Consider the following 17,177-nt stretch of genomic DNA (forward strand, 5'->3'; position numbering starts at 1 on the left):
GACATGTTAGTATACATTAGTAGAGCCATACAAGGCATAACCTAAAAATATTCTCTCCCAGTATTGCCCAGTTCATCCCATTGCTCATTTTATTAGCCTCTAGTTAACATTATTCATGTTTTCCATTGTGCATCTTGATCAGTCATTGCAATTATCTTGTGTTAGTAGATAGAAGTTATTTAAACACAGTCGTTGTGTGTTTGTGTAGAGGATCAAGAATTTATTATTAATTAATTAAATATTAAAATTACTGAATAAAATAGTAATTAACTGTTCAAAACTTGTTTTAACTTCAACGTTAAAACTACTTAAAATTTCTATTATTTTCAGACCACTTCAGAACTTGTATATACATACAATACATTCTAAGTCATGGTTGTTTCTTTTAAAAATAATATAAACAATGTTAACCATGATGAAGGTTAGTGCTGAGGTGCAGTCTCTACCCTCGTGCACTTATGATTTTAAAAAGTCTCTGGAGACAGCCTTGCATGTTGTCTTTGTACTGACTCTCATACAAAGTGTCTTCAGCTGTAGCAGAAACAGCTGTAACTGTAACGTTTGTCAGTGTCACTGAAAAGTTTTTGATTAAACTTTTTCAACCAAAGTTTAATTAACTCACATTTTAAAGTTGAACTTGAACTGAATCAGCTTGTGTGTGAAAGTTCAAGCTGTGAAAATCCAGCTAAGTTATCACCTGCCCTCATTTAATTGCTGCTGCATGGTGTCCGAGATTTATTTTATGCTTGTGTATTTACAGTCAGATCTTTTGGAGAAATAATGTGGATTAATAAGAAATAAATGAAAGGAGAAAAATTTTAAATGATGAAGATTCAGATGGGACCTTGAGGTGTTTTACTTGGTCCATATATGTTCAAATTAAAGAGGTAAGTAGATGTAGTAGTGTTACAGTTTGTATTCCCCAAAAAGAAAATGCAAATTTGATTTTACAGTTGGTAGTCAGCCCTAATTTATACAGAGTGAAGTAAGTGAACATGGACCTTAACTGTAGGCTTATGGTATGAATCAGGCCCATGTTTCATCACTGTTTGTCTGTTTGAACACACAGCAACTGTGTGTTCATAAAAAAGAAAGATAAACAACTGTTGCAGTTATATAGTTGCAGTGTTAGTATCCCTGAGAGAGTCATAGAATCAAATCAGAGCTGTGGATTAAAACATAGAATTGTTATTTGAAAGTTCCCTTCGTGTCTTCCAGGTAAAACTAATGCTTCAACATCTGTTCTGTGCTTCATAAACCGCCAGGCTCATTCGTCTGATCGATAAACTGTCCTCTCATCTGTATGCAGTGAGGTTAGTTATAAATGATGGAGGCTGAAGTCGAAAGATAATACCGTGTGTATTAAATTATGCAGTTATAAAATCTGTATGATAAACACAGGTGTGGTTTCTCCCACATACGATTGTAGAACATCTCAATAGAGAACTTTATAATTAATTGACATTACTTCATATTTATAACTTTCCAAAGCAAAAAAAGCTGCACCATAGTCAGTAGAGACAGCCAGTGTGGAGGGACATGCCTAAGGCTACATGAAAGCCTGAGGTTTGAAATGCAAATCATAAAAAAAGCAGATAAAATTTTAAAATCCATCTTAAAACAGATTACAAATGATGTTAAAAACATTGCATCAACCATATGAAAATATTAGAACTCTCTAATAATATATAGGTGTGTAGATTATAGATGTGTATAAATAAAATATCACTCCTTACACACAGTAAATGATTTTTTAATGTCAGGTGAGGACGGCGACCTTTGGGCATTTCATAGTCTACCAGCATTTACATCACGCTTCTCCTGTTCTGCACATGTAAGACTTAAAAATAATTAATGTCCTATCATTAATTCAACATGTAATCTTTCTTTGAGTTCACTTTTAAAGACTCGGTGCCAAAATGAAAAACTGCACTTGCACTCAGTTGGACAGTTTTTTTTTTTTTAAATCAATAAATAAATTGGTTTATTACTTTAACGTTTCGACCTCAGTCTTTAATGTTATCTTACTATATGAATCCTGCTAAATGCCAAAGCTGAATCCTTACAGACTTTCTTTTTCTGCATTTTAGATGAACCAGCCCTCTGATGTGTTTTGATTCAGTGCAGTGCAGCAGCTATCAATATCTTGTTGAACTGCGCAGAAGAAAGGAGAGGCAAAAAAAAAAAAACATATTAAACACTGTTATCAATGTGTCACCCTCCCACTAACACCCCCATATTTCTCTTGCTCTGTCCTCTGGGTGAATACTAACCATGTTTAAGAGGCTGATGAAGGAATAGATCACTTGTGTAGGTAGCGGTGGCCCAGATAAGAGCCTCATGTGGCTGCCATCTCACTGTAATTAACTATTGTCACAGTGATTAATCATGTGTCTATAGAGGTGGAGTGCAGGAGGCTGCCAGTGACCTGTGAGGTGAAGTGAAGCTAAAATGTTGCAGTGAGAGTTTGGAATCTAATTTACTAGTAAAAAGTCCCTGCACTGATACCTATGCATTACTAAATTATACATGAAAATCTGTCTTTTACACTGATGTGACACTGTCACCAGCAACACAACAACACACACACACGTTGTTATTTGAACACCTGGAGTTAGTAAAGCTCGTGTCAGCCACCAGCAACAACACAGGTTCACACACACAGATACTCACCACTGTGCACCACAGAGTTGAGCCCCCTCTCTAAAGGTACGGTACTTAAAAGCAAAGCAGTGTAGTGAGCCTAGATTCCTGTCTCACTGTAATTTGGTTTTACTCCACTTGATCTGTGATCTGCATCTTGCTGAGTTTCTCTTGCTGAGTAACACAGACAACTACAGACACCATGCCAGTACCTAATGAGCTGTCGACTCTCCTGTCCAGCAGTATGCCCCAGTAAAAGTTGTGAACATTTGGAAAAACGACAGGTATATTAAAGATCAGTGAGGTGAAACTGAAAAGAGGAGTATAGCGGTTTGATTTAATATTCCTTTCATGTCGGGTATCGATTACTTTTTTTATTTTTTATTTTTTTTAAGGCAGTAGTAATGGGAGCCTGTCAATCAGTCAGTTAACTGCTTTGGTCCAGATTGAAAGAGCGGGAATTAGCAAATGTTAGCATGTTTTCAACATGGTAAATGTTATATTTACTCAATGTCAGCACTGTCATTGTAAGCCTGTTAGAATACTGATAACAGCATTTAGCTCAAAGCATCGCTGCCCCCGCTCTCGCTTAAGTGATGCTGACAGAGAACAGGCCAGTTGATGCTTTTCATTGCAAAGCTTCATAAATATTAGTGGAACAGTTCCCACACATCACACGGATGCAAATACAAATATGAATGGGCTTTGACAATGATGGATGGAAACACCAGTAGAGACCATGTCGAGAGATGCATTTTACTTTACGCAAAGTGACCTGGGCATCTGAAAAAGCCTTCTTTCGTATGGGTATCTTATTTATTTGTTTTATTTTCATACGTGTAAATCCCAAAAATGAAAGTCAACTAAGAATGAAAAGTAGAAAATGGAACTTGATTAGAGGTTGACCAGACCCATTTTGGAGGCTGTAGACCACACAGTTTAGTCGTCACAAAATGAGACGGTATGAACGGAGACCTCTCAATGCCAAGGAAAAAGAAAATGTCTGAATTTTAGAAAAAAAAAAAAGAACTCTCCACCAGAAAAAAAGGGAAGAGAAGCAGAAAGATGAGGCAGATGAAGGCATAAAGGTGAGAGGAATAATGTTGCACTTGTAGAAATACTGTCACGAGTGGGTTTTCATATGACTCCTGTTGGATTTTTTTTTTTTTTTTTTCTGAGCCTTTTTATGTCTGTCATCATTTTTCCAAGCATTTGAAAAGAGGCCTGTACAATAGCCAGTGGTTTGGTGCTGAGAGCGAGTACTAGTGAAGGGCCAGAGGAGAACAAAGAACCCTCTGCCAATTTGATTATAATATCACACCTATTCAGAGAGTTAATGTGGTGTCTCAGATGTCAGGCCGCTCTCTGTCTCTCTCATCCTGTACTCTTCCTTTCCTCACTTATCCCCTCTCCATTCCTCTGTCTCTCTCCTTACTCTCATCCTCGTCCTTCCCTTCGCTTTGTGCCAGGGATCAGCCCTTACTCGAGGGGCTTTGATGAAATCCTTTCGAAGCAGAATGTGACGGTCTGAAATGTCATTCTCAGATCAGACGTCTCCGAAACAAGGCCCGTCATATCATTTGGTACGCTCGACTTCATTAGCTCTTTGTTCAGTTTCCTGTCAGCTTTCACAAACACAATTGCTCAGTGAGATCACTTGTGGCTTCATAGTTTTTCTCCCACTTATGTTTCACAGAGAAAATTATCCCGCTCATTGGAAAGAAAGCAGGGCTGTTTTTGAACTGGATTCAGTGATTTCACTCTGATGTTCATCAGTTCATCTGATTCGTCCAAGAGGTGGCCACAGATCACATTTGGTCTGGACTGAAATATCTCAGCAACTATTGAATGACTTATTGTGATGTTTTGCACAGATATTCGTGGTTCTAAGAGGATGGATCCTGCAGACTTTGGTGATCCCCTGACTTTTTCTGTATCCTCACCATAAAGTTGACATTTTTGATCTTTAGTGAAATGTCTCAGACTAATGGAAAGCTTGTCCTGAAATTTGGTTTGGGCTTTGACATTTCCCATGTTTGTCATACTTTGGTTTTCCCTCCTGTTTCCATCTAGTGCCATCATCAGATCAATTTTTTATTTGTTCAATACACTAGTTTATAACCAGATACCTGCTAAACTAATGACATTCCCATCAGCCTCAGCTGTGCTTTGTGCATAGTGCTAATTCACAAAAGTTGCCATGCTTTGTTTACCATGCTAAACAAAGATGGCGAACAGGGGAAGTGTTATACCTGCTAAACTTCAGCATGTTGGCACTGGCATTATAATAATGCTTTTTTTTTTTTATATGCTCATGAACATGCTGCCATTCACTTTATCTCCCACCGGCCAAACGGCCAGAAAGAAACTTTTTTTCCTTGCACTGTAGCAACATTGCTGCTCATAAAAGTTTAATCAAGCGTTTACAGACAAATTAACAAGGGGCTGAAAAATGAAGAGTCTGACTGAGAGGAGTATCTCAATCAACACACTGCCAGTGGAAGTTTTCTGACACCTGGAGGGAAAATTCCCTGTTGCTGTAACTCTAGCCCAGAGTGAATGTGAACATCTTGTCTTGGCCAGGTACTGCCTGGGAGTTTATAATTGAGTTGAGACTCAGGAAATACTCATTAAGACGTTGTCAGTCACCAGAGGAGGCCACGCTCAATGTGTTTAGACACCACTGAGACTGCAGGTATCCCAGAGCCCTGCTCTTCTCCAGCTGGAGGGCAAAAGTGTACTTGTGTGTGTGAGTGTGTGTGTGTTTTAGAGTCAGCATGTGCATGCATTCATGTGTGATTGTGTGGATGGGTTTAATAAACTCGCAGGTTCGTAGAGCACCATCTGCCTGCGCAGTGTTTGATTGAGCAGGAGCTGGTTGTGAGGGACACCCCTGTCACCCACTATGTGTGAAAAAACTAGTGATAGAAACACCTGTTTATTGTCTCCGTCTTTCCACAATCTCCTCGGGAGCAGCTGCTTGAATGGCTGGCGTTTACTGCAGGAAGTGACAGTAGCCTCTAGCCTGGTAATTTCCTCTGGATATTAAGTCACCTATAAATAAGAGCCCATTCACATTGTTTCCTTTTTTTAATTAACTTGACATTGCAGGGATTTTTATGGTTTGATATTTGTAGCTCGGCATGCTGAATTTGATGTAAATAATGTATGGACCTCACCTATTTTACATTTAAAATTCGTCTCTCGATCATATTGCTTCTTCAGAATTAGTTTGGGACACACAGGATGTGGACCCTAAGCACGTTATGTTGCTCCTGACCTCATTATGTCATTTCAGTGAACAGTCTTTCGCTTTGTGTAAGTTCCACTTGATGTGATAATTAAAACAAACCTCAAGGTGTCTTACCATTGATCGTTTGATCTCCCTTTGCCTGCCTCAGATGAAACTGATTAGAGCACTATCTATGATGAGAACAGACAAGTGAAGAACACACACACACACACACACACACACACACACACACACACACACACACAGTCTGACAACGGTCATTGCTGCTCAGTTTGACACTGAGCAGGGCAGAGGATTTGTGTCGAGCATGAGGTGATACTGGGTCATCGATGTTTGTCTGGAAACAGCATTATCAACAGTAAAAAGGCAGAGAAAATGATGCAGGCATATTGTTTGGTTCAGTGTCGACAGAGTGAGTGTAGCAAAGCAAAACGGTTGAATATTCTAAACAAATATAAACTGTGTGTGTGTGAATGAAAGCATAAAAATGAAAAATTAACATGAAATCACAAATAATACACAGCTAATAGTATTTCACTGTTGGTCTTACTGCTTAAATGCAACCATGTAATGTTGTAAAAACGACATGAAATTGGAATGAATCTTTCAGTAGCTAACACAAAACCATTCACAGGGAGCCTGAGCAGTCGCCCAGTGTAACTGCACTGTGAAACTGGCTCAGCTGGAGCGATGCCTTAGTGGCCATTCGTTGGCCTATAAATGCCCTCCCTCCTGTAGGCATTTTACTTAGTGTGTTAAATAAGGGCATAATGAAAAGCCCCTCCTCTCTTTATGACCTCAAAAAAAACAAACACACACAAGCAAAATAAGAGGAATAATGATAAATAAGCAAATTCCTGTGATTATCTGCTATATAAAGTAATAATTTTGGGTGAGTAATAATATGTAATGCTGTTTTTTTTTTTTCAAAATGCAAGTAGTAGGCTGACTTTTTTTTTTTTTTCCTTTGTGTGCGTCAGCGTGTATTCCACTGTGCTGATGTGCATGTAACATCCCGCTCCTCTGTGTTTTGTAACAGGGGTCGATAAGACGAGTCTACATGCACTCAGAGGTGAATCTACAATGCAGGAGAGAGCTCCAGCAGCACTTTCAGTGAGACAGATGGATGAAGTTTATTAAGCATGTGACAGTTAACACCCCCAGCAGGGATAAAACACTGCGGCGGATAAATAAATGTTGGCTTTTACCAGCCCCTGCCTCCTGTTATTTATATACCAGAGTCAACATTACTATTAGGCATGAATTATGGCAACAAATGATTATTACTGCTATGATCATTATGAATGCCATCCTCTCACTGTATGTATAGGCTATATTTCTCCTATTGTTATATAGATTAGGGATGCTGGCAGGCCAGTAAATGGATTACATATCTAATTTGGAGGTTTGCACTCCAGCTTCGAGAAAGCTGCTTTGTAATCACAGGCAGATCCTTCTCCCTGGCTTGCGTGGAAATGTAGAATCATTATATTCGATTTGTGTCCTATGCATGAAGTAACATGGATCCTTTTATCTCCCATATTGAATCAACAAATAAAAATGTGACGTGGAAAGACTCTGAAAGCACAGCAAAGGCAACAGTTGGAAAATCTCAAAGTCCGAATGATCAGTATGGTTTTACAGATTATGTTGAGGAAAATAGTTTGTCTTTTCAGGCAGGGCCTAGAAACCTTGATCTTCAATGCCCCAAAGTATTGTGAAAGATGTGCGTAAAATCCCACTCTGAGCTCTTGGGAATCTTTAAAATGGATGAGCGTAAACCTTGCACAGTATGCTTATACTTTGATCCCATACTGCATAGCTTTAGGGACACCATTTCATTCTTTTTTTTTTTTTTTTTTAATACAAAACTACCTGTTCTCACTTGTATGAATTTCAAAATGTGGATTCCTGACCTTTCCCTAGAGACGTAGCGAGTGTGTACTGGAGCATTTAACACTGGTATGTGAGCGTGAGAGCACATATTTACAGTGTGATGATTTTCTTTCAGCCTTATGCAGCCAATTTGATGGTGGGTTCAAGCCTGTGGCCGACCATTATTAAAGCTTTCAAGCTTTGTTAAAGGGTCTTGCAGTAATGTGGAACATGGCAATAAGTGTTGGCTTTTGCTTTGAGTGGGTTAATTTAATCACTCACACAGCTAATCATTCATCTAATAATAATTTTTCCGTGATTTACTTCTCAAATAGGTTCTCTGATATTCACCGACTTTGCAAATCGCCGAGGATAAACTCTGTGGCTTCCTTTCTGAGTGTGTGTGCGTGTGTGTATGTGTGTGTGTGTGTGTGTGTGTGTGAGTCCTACCTGATGCAGAAGCTACTCTGACCTTGATTTTGTCTTTCAATCTGTTAAAGTGATTGTACTTGCACTGCCTTTGTGGTCATAACTTTCTTTTTCCCTGTCAACACATTTTCTCCTTCATAGCCTTCTGTCTAAAGTATTACCCTCTCCATTATTCTCCTTATGTCTTTCTCTCCAGGCAGAACAACGCTATCCTTTTTTTATTTACTTTTTCTCTTTTTTCCATCTATATTTTCATTCCGTGTGAACTTCTTCAACTCGCTTTTTTATTTTCTTTTTAACTCTGCATCTCTGTGTGTGTTTATTCTCCAGACGCTGCCCACCACAACATATGAGTTAGAGATTGTGGCGAAGGACATGGCAGGAAGTGAGGTGGGCCTAACAGGAACAGCCACAGCGACCATTACCATCACAGACAAGAACGACCATGCCCCTGAGTTCACACATCCGCTGGTGAGAAATGTTCTTTTCTTTCCTCTCTTTTTCTTTTGAGAGGTGTATTTTGTTTCTTTATCCCCTCGTTGCTCACACGTAGCTCCTACAGATATTATGTGGGGAAGTTGTGTTTGTTTACCCCTCCAGGGAGTTCAGAGGTCAGGGTCAGATAAAGGATAGATGTTTGCATGCATTTCTTCAAGGACTTCAGACACATCGGCAGAGCAGACACTTCCCAATAGCAAGTTTAAAGCAAGGTCATCTGGTTAAGGACATATTGTCTCGCTAATTAGAAAAAGTATTGAGACGTGATGAACCCTGTGAAGATTTTTTAGCCAAAAATGTCACTTCTACTTTAATTTGCTTTATAAATGATTTAGTAGAGAACATGACATTATGACTAGCAGATTTTTTGGGGGGTTTGTTCAGATTGTGGACACTCTCAGGTCCCTGGCAGCACAGTTAAAAATGAAATTACAGACAACAAACAAGACGTCAAGCACAATAAGATGTGACAATAACTGTATGTTCTCAGATAACAGCCTGTATTCCAATAATATCAGGGAGTAATAAAGGCCTGAAAATAAGGACAGAATGTTGTTAAAACACCTGAGCATGCACGATTATATTACAGTAGCTTAAAGTGGCAATCTTGAAGATGTCAGTCCTGATTGATTTGGCGACACCTACAGTTACTCGTGCTAACATCAAATGCGGTTTAATATTACAGGTTACAGAATTCTGGGGGCAGCAGAGCAAACAATTGTTGATTTAGTAAAGAAGTCAGAAATTGGCCTTTTTCCATTATTCTGGAAACAACCGTGGTCTGATTTTAGTCTGCGAACAGTCGGGCACGGTGAAAAGAATTGTTTACCTGGCTGAGAAGCTGGAGGTGTGCAGCTTGTTGCCTGCAGTTCTTCATCTAACAGCTCACTGTGGCTGATCCTTCTCGTTCCATGCCATATTTCACACTGTCCAGAAACACAGAAAATGACCATTGTCTTGTTTTGTAGTTTCATTTTTTAATCTGGAGCTCGACCCCTTGGTTGGGGACCATTATTTTACACGTCTGTTATGCTGTGTTACATTTTTGTTCTTTTTCTTTTTTAGATGGCACCTGACGTTTTTTTAGCCCTGTAGCACCAGTGCTATGTGCAAAAAAAAAAGTGAATGCACAGCACTGCATCAAACTTTAGGCTACAAACTGTAGCAAACAGCCATGTGGAGTAAAACCTTTTACCTTTTGGGACTGCTTGACAGATGGACTCGTTACTCGACCCTTCAGCAAACGTCACTGCACAGTCGCATTGTCACACAACCAACCTTTTGTAGAGACGAGTCACCTTCACCATCATCAGTTGCCCCCCACACACGCCCCTGCCCAAGCATTTCATGTACATGTGCTTTCACCAACTCAAGGACATATCTAACTCAGTGTGACCTTTAGCTTTCTCATATGAAAAAATATGTCTGTCCTTGTCCGCTAAAGGCGAAGCTCAGGAGAAGTCCAGCACAGATCACAGGGTTAGCATGTGTGTGCAAAGAACATATGTGACATGTAAGAACACATCATTGCAACTGGGCGACAAGGGTGCAGAGGCGAGATAAGGGAATCAGTGAGCAGGAGTGGGAGTAGACGTGTTTGTGGTTCAGTGATGGTTTGTTTAGTCAGCAGTGCCTTAGGGCATTAGTGAAAAGCTAACAGACTAAACCGGTGCCTGCCAGTCACACTATAAAATAAAATGTACGTGTATGAAAAAAAAAACCCTGAAAATAACACACAATAAATCGCACGTATTGCCTGTTTGTGCCACCTCATGATGAATTTATCAAAAGCTGCTACTATGGCTGTTTTCTTTTCCCTCTTCATCCCTCCTTCTCACCTCTGGAGGTGTGAAAACAGGCAAAGAGAATGTGGTCCTGGGGAAAAAAAAAAAAGACCCTCCTTGCACCGGAAGGTGCAGTTGTAACATTGAGTTGTGTGGTTTTTAATGGAAACGCTCGCAGCTGTTGTCAGATTTTGAGACACATCACGCTTTGCCCCGACCAAACCTCCCCTACAGCCCTCCCATGATGCATTGGGGTGTCAGGGGAGCTTGTAAGGAGCGCAGCTCAGATGTGAAATGTTACAGCTCAGAGGGCTCGGCAGGGCCGTGCAGAGTGCACCATGTCCGTGTCCCAGTTAATGTTCTCATTTCTCACTGGGAAGAGATCCGTTTAACGGTGTGGAGAAATGGAGCTTTTAAAAAACAAGTGTTTGAAGGCGCTAAGCTCCTTGTGTAAATCCTCTACCCTCCACTCTCCCTGACTGCTTCCAACCTGCCGATGAATCATCTATGACCTCTGAGATGACCGCCATCATCTTGTGAGTGTGTTTGCGAGTGTGCTGAGTCTGAGTCAGCGGCAGCTCTCAAGCTTTCATCGTATAAATTATTCAACTAAATATTCAAGCCTGTTCATAGAACTTTCCAAATATCAAAGACCCCTTCCCTCTGAAGACTCTTTGACTCTTTTGAGTTGTCCTTTTCTGAAGACACCACCTCTTGCAAACCAGATGTAAGCTTTAAAAGCCCTTCTTCCAGCTTGTGAGCAGATTTCGAGCCGACAGAGACAGAGAGAGGGATGAAGGGATGAGTAGAAAGATACAGAAGAAGAGGAGAAGAAAAAAGAAAGCAAATGATTGCTCAGGAGATGAGTTCTGATAATATTCATTAAATCCACTGTAGCTGGGTTTTATGAGTTGACGTTTTGTTTGAATTCAGCAAACATACTGTAATGCCCATGTCAGGTGCCTTTGTTTTTCCTCAGACCTACCTACCGCAGCTCTATGCATAGACACAGCTATTCATAACTTGTGAAGTCTTTGCTTCAGACCACCACTCGGCACCTGCCTGGATCCTCAGATCTGCCTGCAGGGACCCTGTTCTACTTTTCATTTCTAATTTATCTTTCTGCGTTTCTGAGGTTTTTGAAGTTATATGTCATGTTAAAGAGTTACAGAATCAGTGAAGATCAGTTTCCTGCTTTGAAAAGGAAAAATGTTCAGCCCCCGACTGTTTTATAGTAAATAACCTGTCATTAGTGGTTATTACTGTAGTGATAGACGAACATAAACAGAAAGGGAGAAATCAAGTTTGGAACCACTTCTTGCACTGGTTTCTACTTTTCTTTGTGTTATTTTGAAAATTGCTATCAAGTATGTGGAGTTATTTGTACTGTAGAGCCATCCTCGGAGGACACAGTTCTGAGGCTTCAGGCCTCCGGCAGCAGTTGATTATGTAGGTTGTTGTATAGACTGTGAAGCCGTCTAACTGACTCTTGTAAACTCTTGTATTTTGACAAAAAAAGAAACTCACATAAGTTAAATAATTTAGAACAACAAACAAAGAAGGAGATCCCCAGAAGAACAATTGGGATCAGTGATTGTTTGTTACGTCTCCGCATTCATGTCACATTCAAGCCTCAGTCCACCTGGTTGATTGGTCAGCTGAATGCACTGCTGCTCCCCTCCACTCGCTGAACACAGTCCAGAGAGTCCAGAGAGCCACAGCCACTTGAGAGTACTTTCACTGAGAAATACTGGTTACTCTTTTCCAAGGAGAGAGACTGAGGTCTGACCAAGAAGTTGCTTGGTAATTTTTTTTTTTTTTCCTAAAAAGTGGAGTCTTCAAAATTGCCAAGTCTAGCAAGAAAGTTCATAAATTGCCAGCACTGGTGACTGTTTGAACTCAGGTGATACTGCGGAGTGTTGCTATTAGTGCCTGGAAACAAGAACTGACACCACCTGGACAACGCTCATGTAGGGGGTGCTATCATGGCCGAAAAAACGAAACATAAATGTCTTTTTGGTAATCACAGCTTTGACCAGATAAGTAGGCTACACAGGTCAAACAATAAGGAAACAAATGTGCTGATTTCTAAAAGAGAAACAAAAAATCGCTTAATAGCTTGAGTTTAGATTTAAATGACCTCTTATGAGGGGAAAAGCTGCTTTAAGTGAAGAGTTAGTTGATGTTAAATGTTGCAGTTCAACCTGCACTGATTATCACTGATGTGATACTGAAATGTATCTTTAAAACCTTTCATAAAAGATGTTAGAATTAACTAAACCTCATACCAAGCTGCCGTTTCATTTCCCATTGTTTAAGGTTATCCTTTCTTACTGGGAAATGTGTTACATTTTGTTACCTTTCCTTTTTGCTTCTGTATTGGATTGGGCTCTGACCTGATTAATTTTTATAGTGGGGGTCTAATCCTGTTTTTATGAGATGGAGAAACAAGAAAAAAAAAACTGATATGTAATCTCTTGGTAGTTCTGTCGTCTGAAAGGCCAGATATGTATGCTCCTGCAACGATGATGGATATTTCTCCTGATGAATTTCTTGTCAATCGCAGCTGGGGTTATATTATCTTAGTGTGTTTACTCTTAGTTTTAGGTGCACTGTCTCTGGGATTTTGTGCTGTGTTGAATTTGATATTACACCGTCTTGCTCACATTGTACTGGGGAACTTTTGTGGATATTGTTACACTTTTGCACCAGTTGTTGCTGGTGTCTGAGCAGACACTGACATGCCTTTGTCTGGTCTCACACCGAAAAACCTTTTGCCCTTCACGTCTCTTGCCTTCTCTGTTATTTCATTCTTCTTCTCTCCACCACTATCCTCATCTCCCCTTCATTCTCTTCCACAGCACTTGCTCTACTCGTCTCGTCTCCTCTCTGACTTTGCTAATTCCACAGCATGTCTGACTGGGCCCATGTCCCCCTGCTCCTCATAACAAGACCATGATGGACCTTATCACTCCTGTCACTCAAACTCCCTGACAGCCAGTCTCTGTATTTTTTTTGCACTCAATTTTGCTGTCTTTCTCCGTGTCTGTCTGTCTTTCTGTCTGCATCCCCCTCCCTCCCTCTCTCATTTTCCTTACCTTTCTCTTCTGTGATGGCCAAGAGAATATGTTTGCCTGCAATCCATCTGTCCCACTGATAAAGACGTTACTGGTGATGGGTGTAGCACCAGGCACAGGGCAGCAGGGCCCTGTCACTGCTGGTCTGTCGTGGGGGATGGCTAACGGGTGTCACGGATTAGTACGGGCCTTGCATGATTGCTTCGCTAGCTCTGAGATACACATGGCGCTTACGCCGGGCGATACGGTGGCATAGTTGGCCAGAAATCTCTGTCACAAAGAGGAAGGGGTAGAAAAGGATTTGTGCACTGTCTGTCAGGTTAGATGCACGTTAAGAGGGACAATTGTACGTGTATTGTATGTGTTTGTGTTCATGTGTGGACACAGAGCATAGATGCAAAAATTTTAAATTGCACAATCTTGATCAGATTTTCAGACTCTATTTCATTAGATATTCTGAACTCATCATTCTACATTTGCTAAGTTATTTCATCATTCATAATGTGGTAAGTGTGTATATACAGTATGAAGTCTTTTTTATCATTCACATCAAGCTACCATGCTGCACAAAATAGGTAACCCATGAAGGGTGTTAGCAGGCAGTTTTATTCAAATGTGAACAGTGTGATGCCTCTTGACACAACAGTTCCTTCGATAAAGACTGAAGAAGCACTAGAAATAATTGTGAAAGACCACTTGAAATAGCAAGTCATATTGTCCCTCAAGTGTAAAGTTTCTCGGAGGAATGTTAATGTGTTAGAAATCTCAAGACCAACTTTTCCACACAAGCTCACAGTGAGCCAGAGAAAACTTTTTGTTGTTTTCACCTATTTAGTCCTACAACTTTGTAAAAATGTTGGATATTAACATTTGTTGCAGAATCAGGGTTTTACCAATAGTTTTTGTCCTTACATTAAAAAAAAAAAAAATCTCATACATTATTGGTCAAGTAAATTCCGATTCTAGATCCCATCATATGTAGATCAGTAGTGTGGCTTTTAGTGGGGCTTTTATTTTGTTAGTCAAAAACTCATACACAGTTGTCTGTTGCTATATATGTGGGTGGGAGGCCAGCTAGGGATCACGTCCTTGTTGCTGCAGTCGCCGTTTCTATTGGCTGCTTGTGGCATCTCACCCACCTGGTGAAGCTTCCCAACTAGCAGGTGAGGAAACGCTGCTGTGTACATCATGGAGATTGCACATATCTGCCTCCTGGCCATCAATGTAGCTGGCAGTGACAGACCACAGTGCCAGGAAAGTGGACATTGAAAATTAAAGAGAAAAAACACCACAGAGAGTCAGGTTCTTCTTCCCTTACCTGGCTACTGTACAGTGAAACATGGGACAGTAAGCTATAATTATTATAAGTATTATAATTATATCATTATTTCTGCTATTATTATGTTATCCAATGAAATTATAATAGTTAGGGGTGACATTAAAAACAGGTAGTCAGACATACAGTATATGAGGTCAGGTGGTTGTAGTAATGCACCGTTTTCTTGTGTGCCAGATGCCAAAAATGACTAGATAAAGAAGAAAAGAAAACAAAAGAAAATGTCAGCAGAAACGTCTTCAAGGAAAATGTGTCACAGTAGAAAAAGCACATGTGTAAATAATGAAAAGAATGACGACTGAAATCCATTCAGATGCTTTGTTCTCAGACCCTGGTGTGCTGCATGCTGGCTCACTGTCACACTGACATGGCTTGCTGGGACACTTGAATACAGAAGCTGTGCTTTTCCTACGATGACAAGTGAAAAGTATCTCCTGTGAAAAAAGACCAGTAGATCAATAGTTAACCTGTTATCAGTCATCCCAGCCCCAAAAAATGATGTACCCAAAATAAAAAGTTTACTCTTCTTCAATCCTTTTGATTGCAGTCATAACCCTGGTCTGTCAATTCTGTGTCAGCAGCTGTTGCAGTGTTCTGCAAATCCTAAAAAGTTTTGCACACATAGATTCAGGAAACTGAGAGCTTTCAAACCATGTATAATTTGGCAACATTGTGTAAAGACTGAGTCCAGTACAGACTAAAACACACCTAAAGTAGGTCTACCAAGGGCAGTGTGTCCCATGGGTGGAACATTTTGTCAGGGTGTATTTTAAAAGGTTAATTAATGTACAGTTCAAACAATGATCACAGTTAACTTTTCTGTGAAAGTGGGAAATTTCTTATGCATAGGAAGAAACGTCCCCCTTTTGTTACAGTCCACTTCTTCACTTGATAAGTTCATGATATAATATATGAATTGTCTTCTGTATGAAATATTAAGGCTAACGGTTTAAATAAAATAGTCCAAGAGGTACACTGAGATGTTAAGTGGACAGTTGACCGTGACATATTTCTTGCTGTGTGTTTCAAACCAACTGTGCAAGTTAAAAAAAAGGGAGAGAAATTAGAAAGAAGCTCTTTCTCCCCTGAGCTGTTCATGGTGAGTGGTTTAGCAGTTCTGTGGTAGTGGTCAAATATGGACAGTCAGAAATTTATTATAAAGCAAGAACTGAAATATCACATTGACATACGTATTCAGAGCCTTTACTCAGTGATTAGTCGAAGCACCTTTGGCAGCAGTTACAGCTTTTAGTCTTCTTGGGAATGACACAACAAACTCCTGGATTTGGGGATTTTCTGCCATTCCTCTCTGCAGATCCTCTCAAGCTCTGTCAGGTTGGATGGGGACTGTTAATTGGCAGCTGTTTTCATTAAGGATATCCCTGTACTTTGCTTTTTTGAGCTTTGCTCTGACCAGTCTCCCTGTCCAAGAAAAACACCCCCATAGCATGATGCTGCCACTGCCATGCTTCACCATTGGGATGGTACTGGACAGGTGTTGAAAGATGCCTGGTTTCCTCCTGACATGCAGCTTAGAATCTCGGCCAAACAGTTCAGTGTTGGTTTCATCAGACCAGAGAATCTTGTTTCTCACAGTCAGATTTTTGCAAACAGGCTTTTATGTGTCTTTCACCGAGGAGAGTGGCCACTCTGCCATAAAGCTCCGTTTGGTGGAGTGCTGCAGTGAACGTTGTCCTTCTGAAAGTTCCTCCACACAGGGAGCTCAGCCAGATTGACCATCAGGTTCTTGATCACATCCCTTGTCAAGGCCCTCCCCCCCATGACTCCTCGGTTTGGCCGGGCAGCCAGCTCTAGGAAGAGTCCTGGTTGTTCCAAACTTCTTCTGTTTAAGAATTATGGCTGCCACTGTGCTCTTGGAAACCTTCAGTGCAGCATAAATTTTTTTCGTAACCTTCCCCAGACACGTGCCTCGACACAAATCCTGTCTCTGGGCTCTGCAGGCAGTTCCTTCGACCTCATGGCTTGATTTTAGCAGAGGGTCTGAATACTTATTGATATTTTATTAATTGATATATTGATATTTCAATTTTTTCTTTTTAATAGATTTGCAAAAGTTTCTAAAACTCTGTTCTTGCTCTCTCATTGGGGGTGTTGAGTGTAGACTGATGAGGGGAAAATGAATTTAAACATGAAAAAAAATGGAAATATGAAAAAAATATGAAAGAAAGTGAAGGGGTCTGAACACTTTGTGAATGCCCTGTAGAAAAGCGGATTTGCTGAATGTCAAATTCATCGAAAATCTATCTTTGGAAGCAGCCTGA

General features: G+C 40.3%; 1 protein-coding gene across 2 annotated transcripts in view; it reads left to right on the plus strand.

Moving 5' to 3' along the window:
- cdh13 (cadherin 13, H-cadherin (heart)) overlaps positions 1–17,177 on the plus strand; it is a 305,886-nt gene that overhangs the window by 229,474 nt on the left and 59,235 nt on the right. For both annotated transcript variants that reach the window (XM_041038356.1, XM_041038357.1), the window contains exon 9: positions 8,531–8,671. In XM_041038356.1, coding sequence (XP_040894290.1) covers positions 8,531–8,671 — 141 coding nt within the window. The remainder of the gene's footprint in view (positions 1–8,530; positions 8,672–17,177) is intronic.

The sequence above is a fragment of the Toxotes jaculatrix genome, chromosome 5 (genome assembly GCF_017976425.1).
Source record: "Toxotes jaculatrix isolate fToxJac2 chromosome 5, fToxJac2.pri, whole genome shotgun sequence".
Classification (NCBI taxonomy): Eukaryota; Metazoa; Chordata; class Actinopteri; family Toxotidae; genus Toxotes; species Toxotes jaculatrix.